We start from the raw sequence: 11,451 nt of genomic DNA on the forward strand, positions 1-11,451 counted from the left end.
AAAATTTGTTTTCTTCAAAACAATCAGAGCCTTAGACTTTATTTCGTCTAAAAATTTATTCAGTGTACAATTTAATGCTTCTGTGCTATTTTTGCAGATGCCACAGTTGAAAGTCTTGAATCTCACTAGTTGTGCCGACCTATTGATGAGCCCCAACTTGTCCTCTTGCCCAGACTTGGAGATATTGATTCTCGAATGGTGTCCTCGATTAATGAAGTTAGATCCTTCCATCTGTCATTTAAAATGCTTAAGTACCTTAAATTTGAGGTTCTGCGATGAACTCAATATGTTGCCAATTGAACTGGGTCACATGAAAGCTCTTAAGGAGCTCCTTATTGATGGGACTTCGGTACAAGAAATTCCCGTGTCAATGGGTTACATGAAGAAACTTGAGATTTTTAGTGCCTCCAACTGTCTCCAATTAATTCACCTGCCTGATTCAGTCCGTGGCTTGACAGCTCTTTCAGTACTCTCACTGGAAAATGCAAAAATTACTCGAATCCCTGCCTCAGTTGAAAAGATGGTGAAACTCCAGATCCTGTCTCTAAAGGACTGTCGTTGGATAGGAAAACTTCCGGATTCAATTTGCAATTTGGGAAACTCATTAGAGGAGTTGGATATAACAGGGACATGCATATCTGAATTGCCCAATTCAATTACTTGCTTGGGGCATTTAAAAGTGTTACAAATGGATTCTTGCTTCATTAGAGAATTGCCTAGAGAAATTGGAAATTTGGTCAACCTTGAAGAGTTACACGCTTCCCATTGTAGGAGTTTGAAGGGAGGCATTCCAGCTGCTATTAACAGTCTAGATCGTCTGAGGATACTGAGATTGGGGCATTCCAGTATTTCTGGCTTTTCTTCAGAAATTAGAAGTCTTTCTTGTCTTCAGACTCTCGATTTACTTCAGTGCAACAAGATTCGACAACTGCGAGAGCTTATTTCCAGTTTAACTTGTCTACGTGTGAGTTCTGAAAGGATGGAGGCCTTGCCAGATCTTAAGGATTTAGTGAAGTTGGAGGAGATATGTCTGGGTGATAAAGATTCTAAGGAGCTCATACGTCCCTCAACGTGGAAGAAGCCAAAATATAGATCGAGAGATCTCTTAGTAGTGTCCATAGTACTTCCAAAACTGAAGATGTTGGAGTTGTCTCATTCTCGAATTGGTGAACTGCAACTTGGGCATGGTTCCCTCTCATGTACACATCTTAAGAAGCTGGTTCTATCTGGTGTGAATCTGGAAAATGTGCCGGAACTTCCCCTGTCATTGTCCGTTTTATCTATTCGACGTTGTTTGTCTTTGAGACAATTGGCAGCAGTTCACCATCTGAGCAAACTATCAGAACTAAATCTCATCCAATCCGCAGTAGAAGAGATTAAGGGGCTTCAAGGACTAATTGCTCTGGAAATCTTGAATATAATGCACTGTGAAATACGTAATCTCAATGGGCTTAGCCAATTAACGGAGTTACGAAGTTTGATTTTGTCAGACTGTGATTCACTCAGTGGATTGCCCGATATATCAAACTTGAAGATGTTGAATGTCCTAGTAGTCCAAAGATGCAGGATGATCTATGTTGTTGAAGGCCTCATGGAGTTGACCTCCTTGGAGGAGCTGCGTGTTAGTGAATGCAAGGCAGAAAGCACACAGCAAGTACGGGAGGCATTGAAGTTCATGATGAGAAACGTTCAGTAAAAAGTTGATGTCCTACACTCCTGGGGTGGCATTTTTTTACATGGCTCTTTGGACACAATCAAAACCATAGGGTGGACATCATTGAAGTCCTTTGAGAAATTGAGTTGGCAAACTGGCGGCAAAATTGCTGGAGCTGCAATTTGAAATTTGGCATCAAAAGTTTTTTGAGTCCCTTCGTCTATCAGAAGTGGAAGCAAGTGCCATAAACAAGCACCCTTGCACGACCTCACAGGTCATCAGATCCTTCATATTCCTCTCTCCCTCACCAACCCATCTCTGTCCAGTCTCTCTCATTTAACTAATGACTTAGTCAATTCCTGTAAATTTGGAATAATCTAATTACAGAGATATCTGGAAAATCTGGAGGCACTGTAAGGAATTTTCTCATCTCAAAGGCAGCTCCAATTCTTAGATGGTATCCACAAGCACAATTTAGGGGTACAGTTGGTAGCTCTCACATGCGAACGAACCCCCCATACAGCTGGTTGTCTGGCATGTCAAGCAGGAGATGTGGATAAAATATTGCATTTAGTGCAAGACATGCTTGAGGTAATAATACCAAACGATTTTCTCCTGAGATTTATCATCACAAACAGGTGTCTATAGTACCTGAATTTACAATTTAGTTGACTGTAAGAAGTGCACCTCTTTTGCTTAAGCTCAGTGGTTTGTTAAGAAATGCACCTATTTTCCAATGATCTTTTACTCATCACCCGTGATTAAAAACTTATGAGCTTTGTATGTTTCATAGATTCTTCTTAATGGAATGATGTTGTTTCTTGGGTTAAAATTAATCTAAGAGGCAACACAATACAGAATTTAGCATTTAAACTAGCCCAGAATGCATGACTTTATTACAGTTGGAGAATGATATTAGCAGTTCCATTGTCCTCGGACTCACATTAGTATTTAGAGCATGTCAATTGTTCTCTTGCTGATGTGATGCGACACACCCCAGATGACGTGGATGCCCCTCTGGTCAAACGAAAGTATCGTCACAATAACTGCCTAGAGTGACATCTATATCAAAACACAGATGGCAGAGAGGTTGAGCTGGTTAGAAAGGATCTAGTAATGATCATACGTGGTTATTGATTTTGGCATCTTACTTCATCTTGGTTTAAGATCACAAATAGGTTGTTTTAGGTAACTTCTGTTCAGCTTGAGCTTTTGCATTGGTATGGGACATCGGTGCACGATTCTGTGGATCAGGTCAGCTTCTCACCTTTGACCTAATATGGCTTATCCCAATCCAATCGTTTCTGAGTGCCCGCTGTTTTTAGCAGAATCTTTTGTAATTCGACTTAGTGAGTAAATGCGAATGGAGAGAGTGAATGGAGAGCAGGGAATTCTAGTATCCAGGTTCAGAGTGGGAAGCGTGCATTGAGCCTGTGAGGGAAAGTTGTTCTACGAAAGGAAGAGCTTGCCAGGTTACGTTTGGCTTGCGGCTACAGAGAATTTAGAACAGATGAAAATCTGAATGAAAGTTGGTGACTGGAACATCTCGTTGGTTTGTGCTGGGGGGAAAAGAATAAAAACGCCATCAGCAGCAGCTTCTCGCCTTATATTAGGAAGAGGCTTTAGCCTTGTGTAGCAGCCTAGGAGCACGCGGTGTAACTGCCGTTTTAGGTCAATGGTTGATGTGATACCGTACGGAGATGGAACTTTCGGGTAGGTTTTCACTGGCCTGTGGGCGCGGGGGAGAGAGAGAGAGAGAGAGAGAGAGAGAGAGAGGAGTCAAATTATAGCATAGATACACAAATCTTGGATATCTTTGGCAAATGTGGTATCGGTTTGTTTACTATTTCAAACTCCATACTGATGCGGAGAGTTTCACATCATTAAGGGCTTGTTTGGTCATAGGGAGTAAAACCAGCTGAGTGAAATTAGGATCATGGTTCTCCTTATTGCCTATGTTTGGTGAATTAGAATGAGACTGAATGGAAATGAAACTTGAGAAAGAAAATTGTTGCATTGTTGCATTTTGATTATTATGGAGGAAGGTCGTCCAGGATGGTGGGAATAAGCGAGAACAAGAGCAAGTCAGAAAAAACCCACAAGCAGATGATGGATCGTTGGCTAAGTCATTGGTTCGGTAACTTACAAATGAACAAATGTGGCTTGGTAAGCACTCATAGCTCATTTGCTTGTATCATTAGAAATTTGAAACAATAAAATTCAAATCATATGAAGCTATACTCCAATTTCAATCTGTCACCCAATGCCAATTCAAATTAATATCAATACTCAACCCTCGTAAAGCATTTCAATTTCCTTATAAATCTTATTTTGATCGTCTCCTTCCTTTTTCCAAAAGAATCCAAAGTCAAATAAACCGTGGCCGGCAATATTTCCACAGCTTGAATATCTTAAGAAATAGTATTTGATGGTGATCATACGTAAATGGGTTAATACCTGAAAAATTTCAAACCGGTACATATGTGATAAATTAATCCTAAATTATTTTTTTTTTTTTTGTGATCCAAGGAACACCCGTGCGTCACTTTGCGGCGGAGTAAATCTTGGAAGACTAGTAGAGTCACCACTACTCTTGCTGCCCCTCTTGCTGCCCCGAGTAAGTCACTTGACGACGCCGCGAGTCGAACATAGGACCTCTTGTGAAAGGAACCTACGCCCAACCAACGATGCCGCCACCACGGGTGGTTATCCCAAACTATCTTTTTACCATGAAAAATTCCAAAACTGGTACACTTGTGATAAATTTACCCGACTAACCATAAAAAACCCTAAATTTATATATTTATGACAAATTTACCCCAAACTAATTTATTCGATCATAAAAAATTCAAAACCGGTAAATTTTTGACAAATATACTCTCCGCCAAATTTGATTAATATCACAAAAAATCACAAAAATTATAAACTGTGACAAATAGAGTGTAAAATCTCAAATTTGGTAAAACGTGTTATTTAACTTAATAATTTTAACAAAAGTAAAATTTAACGAATACTAACATAGGGTAAATTTGTCACAAGTGTACTGGTTTGTAGTAAATTTGCCACAAGTACACAAATTTGAGATTTTTGTGATAAAAAAATAATTTGAGGTAAATTTATCTCGGGTGTATCGGTTGGGGATTTTTCAGAGTATTAATCCTATGTAAATACCCTTAAAAAGCACCCCTTTTTTGGTTGAGCACGATTTGGATGACCACACCGTAACGAGCAAACCTTAAATGTACATTTTCCAGAGCCACATTGCTCTGTTTCTCTGCCGGCTATCTTTCCAATGATATGAAGAATCCTCATCTTCTCCGCCTTCTATGCTCAATCCAAGAAAGTCGGGTTTGAACACATGTACGGTCAAAGTCTCCTTCCAATCGACCAAACCTTGCGTGAACGACAACACCTCGGAATCTAAGGGAGTCTGCTTGAAGACGAGGAAGTTAACTAGAAATATAAATCCTAAACGGTTAATACCATCAAATATTTCAAATAAGGTACCAACTTCTGCTTACGACTATGTCGCGGGCCATGCCCAAGGTCATCATCTTTGAGTCTTTTTTTCTTGGGGGGTTATGTCTGCGTGAGGACTGTTGATTTTAGCTGGTATGTGCTTTAGCTCTGCACCTTCGGTGCAAATTTTTCTTTGGACGGCGATAAAGGATTAACTGGAACATTTTTTGTTTATCTTGATTTGTTCTTCAAATCGGCTGGATCCGTCTCCTTCTGAGGATATCATCAAGGGGAAAAATTATCAAAAAGGTTTTAAACTCATTATAATTATGCTAATTCAGTTATAAATTATTTTGGGCCAATGCAGTCCTAAACTTTTAGCATTTGTGCCATTTCAGTCCATCTGGTAAATTTTAACCGGCAGACGTTGACATGGACGATATATTAATAATTTTTTGAGTTAATACTCGAAAACTCCAAACCAAAAGATACCCGCGACAAATTTACCACAAACTATTTTTTTTATCATGAAAATCCCAAATTGATACACCTGTGACAAATTTACCCCGATTGACCATAAAAAATCATAAACTGATACATTTATGACAAATTTACTCCAAACTAATTTATTCGACTGCACAAAAACCCCAAACTGATAAATTTGTGACAAATATACCCTCCGCTAAATTGGATTAATACCACTAAAAAATCACAAAAATTGTAAAATGTGACAAACGGAGCGTAAGATTCTAAATTGATACATCAGTCAATTGTGGAGCGTAAGATCCTAAATTGGTATATCAGTCAATTGTCACGTGTTATTTAACTTAATAACTTGATAGTAAAATTTAATGAAAACTAACAGAGGATAAAATTATCATAAGTGTACTAGTTTGGGGTAAATTTGTCAAAGGTATACCAGTTTGGGGTTTTTGGTGGTCAAAAAAATAGTTCGAGGTACAAATGTACCAGTTTGGAGTTTTTCAGAGTATTAATCCTAATTTTTTTTATTACGATTTTTTCCCTCTTTCTAACTTCTTTCTTTGGCTAGTCAATAGAGGTGAGGGCCAATGAGACTCGCCCCCACCAGCCATTGGCAAGGGTGGCCTCGCCATTGCTGAGCGAGGCTCGTGCTCACCATGGTTGGCCGTGTTGGAGAAATCCTCGTGAAGTGTTTTGAAGTTGACAAAACGTTTCCATCGGGCCTAGTCCGAAGGTCGCAGACTCGTTAGTTAAAGTCTGAAGACTTAGGACATGGACTCAAGACTCAAAGTCTATCCTCATTGATCTCTAATCCGTTGAAGAAAGGTTATCCGAACCTGGATGTTTTGTTGGATTTATCCTTATCATCCGGAGAAGATCTCGTGGCTGGAGAAGACGTACGTAATCCTTTGATCAAGATTGATTCAATGACTGAAGATTCGATGATTGTCTAAATATTATTGGAAGGTTCTACTTATGGAAACCGAGATCCTGATTGTATGGGCGAACATGATTGATGGGCTATCAACTCGTTCCTTTAATAGCTCGAAGAATCTTCCTAATTGATTCCGTCCAACGGGTAGATTGGAGGAACTCCTTTGGTAAGTGCCAACGGGTATGATGGCATAAAGGAGTATATAAGGAAGATGTTCTTAGTTGTTCGAGGAGTGCGCGATAGAAGAATTCCAAAGTCTGAAGCTCCTATTTGTTTAGATAAATCCTTTGAGTGAATACTTGTATACAAAAGAGAGTCTATATTTGTGAGAGACCTTGAGGAGGTGTGGAAAAACATCTACACTATGGAATCAAGGCAAAGCCGTGCTGTAACTCTCTTTTGATCATAGTGAAATCCAGTAGGTGGGGTCGTCGGTGCGGAAGAGTGGACGTAGGCTTGGAATAAGCCGAACCACTATAAATCTTGTGTTCAATTTTCTCTTCCTCACTCTCTCTACCTCAATCGTATTTCATTTTGTTAATTAAGAGAGAATTTACTTTCTATCATTTGTTAAGAATCGCCGTATATCGATAAATTGTTTAGGCACCTATTCACCCCCTCTAGGTACTCATACTAGCAATATCAGGCCGAGGCCTTGCTAGAGGCCCAACCTCACCTAGCCATGGCGAGGGTCAACCTTGCTAGCGGTCGGCAGGGGTGGACCTCACCATGTTTGAATGAGGTTGAGTCTTGCCATGGCTGGGTGAAGCCGACCTTCACCAAGATTTGGTGGGGCCTTGCCCAACGACGGCTGTTGGCCAAAAGAAGAAAGAAGGATAAAAGAAAAGAATAAATAAATAATTATCTATGTTAGTGTTCATTAGATGGCTAGCACTGGTTGACATCCACATCAGTGTCAGCCGGCAAAAATTGTCTAGATGGATTGAATTGGTATAAATACAAAAATTTTAGGATTGAATTGGCAAAAAAAAAAAAAAAAATTGCGATTGAATTGATACAATTATAATAGGTTTAAGATTTTTTTGATATTTTTCCCTCGTTAATGAGCTTAGATCGAACAAGGTCCAAATCTTTTTCTTTTGTTTTTATTTTTTAATTTGAGCAACTTTGTTGTCTCGTGCTAGGACATTCTAGTCAAACCAGTCGGCCTTTTGCCTCCACTTCTTGTTTTCGCTATCCACACCTACTTTCTCCACTACCTCCTCAAACATTATATGGGGCATCCTAACTGTTCAGCTCTTGCTTCGGAGGTAAATCCTCCTTTCAAAACCCCGAAGGAGGTGATTGTGTAAATATATTAGGGATGAGCATGGTCCCAATGGGCAATTTTCACCTTAGACTCTTGAACTGCCTATTAAAGTTTGATTTCGAAAAATTGGAATTGGGAATTGCTCGTTGGTTCCAATTCTCAGACTATTGGTCTGGTACAATTCCTCTCACCAAGTTTCACGCATTCATTGCAACGTTTTACAACAAGACAAAGTAAATTAAAAAAACAAAGAACTTTCATATTCTTAATTGTAAGATTAGTAAAAAGATTGTGTTTATATTAAAAGTTGAGAGTTGAGGCAATGAGTCGTCGGGCATTGAACTTGAGAGTCGATGGGCGTTGAATAGAGAGACAACCCAGTGAGGTGAGGATAAGATGAGATAGGCACTCGGCCAATGGGTGTCTATTAGGGTTTTCATTTTCATAATTTTTTTGTTGGAAAATTTTCTTAAAAATTAAATATAAATATTATATTACCGTTGGGTTTTGGTGGATAGTTCCACACTTGGAATCGGGAACCGGGCGATTCCGATACCAGTTCCTTTGCATACCTTTAAAATTTATCGGTGTGCTTGTTTTGCTGAAAAAAATGATTTAAAAAATATTTTTCTAAAAATGATTACTCGATTACTTATAAAAATAAATGAATTGAGAATATTTTCCTTAGACACAAAAATGTTTAGATGTAAATTATTATTGATAATGAAAATATTTTTATTAATTAATTATCTCATATAATACAAGTTCCTATTTTCGAAAAAATATTTTTTAAATAATTCATTTTCCACCGAACAAATGGAGAGGATGAAATTAATTTTTTGCAAGTGACTAATCTGTAGCATTTTGAAGTAAAGTGGCCAAATTACCCTCAACTTAACTCCTACTCAAAGGCAGGTATGTCATTCTTTTCTGCTTTTGTTTTCCAAAAGTGGTAGGTCCGCTTCGCTCTTCAACATTCACGCTCGTGCATATCCACAAACCCTAACCCTAAGCCAACCTTTACGACTATGTCAGGGGACGCGTGTTACTTTTCCAATAATAGACTAGATTTACTTTTTTTTTTTTTTTTTTTTTTTTTTTTTTGTTATCTAAAGGCTAATGAAATTTAAGTTCGACCCTGTCCACCACATTACATAAATATTTTTTTCAACGCAATAAGCCAACCTTCATCCCTGATTTCATTCTCTAAATTGAAGGAAGAAGGTGTTGCTACATTAGCACGCTTCGATATGCTTACCTAAGAAAATCATCAATCGTCAAGAGAGATCCCGAGTTTAAATCTGTCAATATATTTAATTAAATCTACATTTACTCAAAAGTTCAAATTAATAAGTTACGGGTTAACTAAGATAATTTAATTTCTCTATTCCACACTAATTCTCTGATGTGAATTTTTTTTTTAACACATTTCACAGCTAAGGAATTCAGGTTTCGTTTTCAATGGATTCTTGAAAGCACCTATTTTTTGCGATTCTTTTGTTGGGAAGGGAAATCCTCCAATGGCGACATTACAAACGATGTAATTTGTTGTAGCCCCACTATCAAGAACTGTTATTCTCGTGGCTGTAATTTGTTGTAGAAGAAGTGGAATAAGGAGTTTTCTTGTTTAATGTAAAAGTTGTGGACACGGTGCGGAAATAGTCGTATAAATTTTAATTTTCTTTAAAAAAAATTGAAGAGGGTTACATATTTAACTTAAATTGTTGGGATAACCTCCATAAGCTATTTTAAAGATGCAAAATAGTCTAACATTTACTAAGAAGAGCTTCATTATTAGATGCACATCATGTCAAGTGCTATGCTATTATCAAGGACGAATATGATATTGGGAGCCACGGTGTCTAAAAGTTGGATGAGCATAAGTAGAAGGCGAACAAGTCTGGTAGAGCTAGGAGTTCATGGGAACTTGACTGGACCATGCAAAGATTAACAACTGATGAGAAGGAAGATGGCCAATATGCTTGAAATGACTAAAGGATAGGGGTAAACAGTCATATTTCAGCGTAGAGCGTGAAAACCTTGGAAGAACTGTCGGCAGAGGCAGCTCCTACTATCAATTCGAGTAGAAGACGTGTCAAGTGCTTCTATTACCTGAATAAGAAACCCTAGACCTCTTTTGAATTAATTTGAAATTCAAATTAGAGGCAAATGACTAGTTTCGGAGTCTAGAGGCTCATCGTAGAAAGCCTGGAGTTGAATCGCGGCAGTTTACGTTTTTTTATGCAAACGGCCAGAGGATCAAATGATGAACACAGGTGGAAAAATCCATTTAGGGAAACCTCACTTTTGTCAAAGGGAAGCATATTATGTGGGCAAACTGCATGCCGGCAATTGACCATCCACTCTTGGATGAACTTGGGGAGTGTCCCAACGGCAACTTTGAAGATCGGAAGTCTTTAAAAAAGGATTCAAAGCTTGCTGGAGGACTTGGAGGAATTTCTGAAAGTCATCTTGCTCTCTCATTGTCTTGAATTCCTCTCGTGCTCACAAAATGTATTTGTTTGTATTTGTGATTTTCTCTAAAAGCGCTTTCTTGCTTATTGTAAATAAAGGCACTTGCGATTTCATAAATTTATCTATTAGCTCTTGAGCTAAAGCAACACCTGCTTCTATATGTAAAATTCTGGAGATTATTGGTGGACACCAACTTGGTTTAAGGCTATTAATTCGGGAAAGTGGACATAGGTGCGTTTGGGAACCACTTTTGAGGAAAGTCTTTAGGAAAATGCAAAAGACCTTTGACTTAAAGGTGTTTTTCAAAATGCAACCGTGTTTGGTAAATTATACTTTGAAAGCCCTTTGTGAAGTGTTTTGAACAAAATGGTGTTTGGGGAATTACATTTGCAAAGGAGTTTTGTTGTAAAAAAAATTATCAAAAGAAAAATTAAAAATAAATTGACCGGCAAAGGGCTGACCCACCGGCGACCTCCGGCGACCTCCGGCGACCCGGATCCGGGCAGCGAGGTCGCGCGACGCCGTCGCGACCTCCGGCGACCCGGATCGGGGGGGCGAGGTCGCGCGACGCCATCGCGACCTCCGGCGACCCGGATCCGGGTCGCGGGAGGCAGTTTGGTCGACCTCGCGCGTCGCCGGAGGTCGCACGACCGGATCTCGGTCGCACAGAGGTCGTGTGACCTCCGGCGACCGGATCCGGTTGCGCGCAGAGGTCACGCGGAGGTCGCGCGACCGGACTGTTCGCCGAAGGTCGCGCGACCTTGCGGCGACCAGTCCGCGACCGGATCTGGTCGCCGCGAGGTCGCTCGACCTCCGGCAACCGGGATCTGGTTGCACGGAGGTTGCGCGGCGAGGTCGCGCGGAGGTCGCGCAGCGAGGTCGCGCGGAGGTCGCGCGACCTCGCCGCGAGGTCCCGCGACCTCCCGGCGACCAGCATTTGGGTCTCCGCGAGGACCCGCGACCTCCGGCCGACTCCGCGACCTCCGGCGGACCCTCGGCGGAGGTCGTCCGACCCTAAGGCTCGCGGCGTCCCAGAAGATGAACAGTGCTCATGCAAGGGCACGCACCTAGGAAAAACAAAAAATTCGTGAGGATAATTTTGGAAAAAATAAATGAACAAAGTGACTCCCAAAGATGCCGAGAATGCCGAAGCCCTGGCAGCCTGAGGCTTGCCAA

At 40.2% G+C, this 11,451-nt stretch overlaps 1 protein-coding gene across 9 annotated transcripts in view; it reads left to right on the forward strand.

The window, feature by feature from the left end:
* LOC104429606 (disease resistance protein RPV1) overlaps positions 1 to 11,451 on the forward strand; it is a 45,107-nt gene that overhangs the window by 22,717 nt on the left and 10,939 nt on the right. For 2 of the 9 annotated variants that reach the window (XR_005549821.1, XR_005549819.1), the window contains exons 4-5: positions 98 to 2,245; positions 2,655 to 2,901. The exons of 4 other annotated variants lie outside the window; for them this stretch is intronic. Coding sequence is in view for 1 of the 5 variants with exons in the window: in XM_039310112.1 (XP_039166046.1) it covers positions 98 to 1,696 (1,599 nt within the window). In the remaining 4 variants the exon portion in view is untranslated. Of the gene's footprint in view, positions 1 to 97; positions 2,528 to 2,654; positions 2,909 to 3,699; positions 3,961 to 11,451 lie in introns of those variants that run through there. 3 more of the 9 variants (XR_005549818.1, XR_005549817.1, XM_039310112.1) reach the window with 3 other exon arrangements.

The sequence above is a fragment of the Eucalyptus grandis genome, chromosome 3, assembly GCF_016545825.1.
Source record: "Eucalyptus grandis isolate ANBG69807.140 chromosome 3, ASM1654582v1, whole genome shotgun sequence".
NCBI classification, from domain to species: domain Eukaryota; kingdom Viridiplantae; phylum Streptophyta; class Magnoliopsida; order Myrtales; family Myrtaceae; genus Eucalyptus; species Eucalyptus grandis.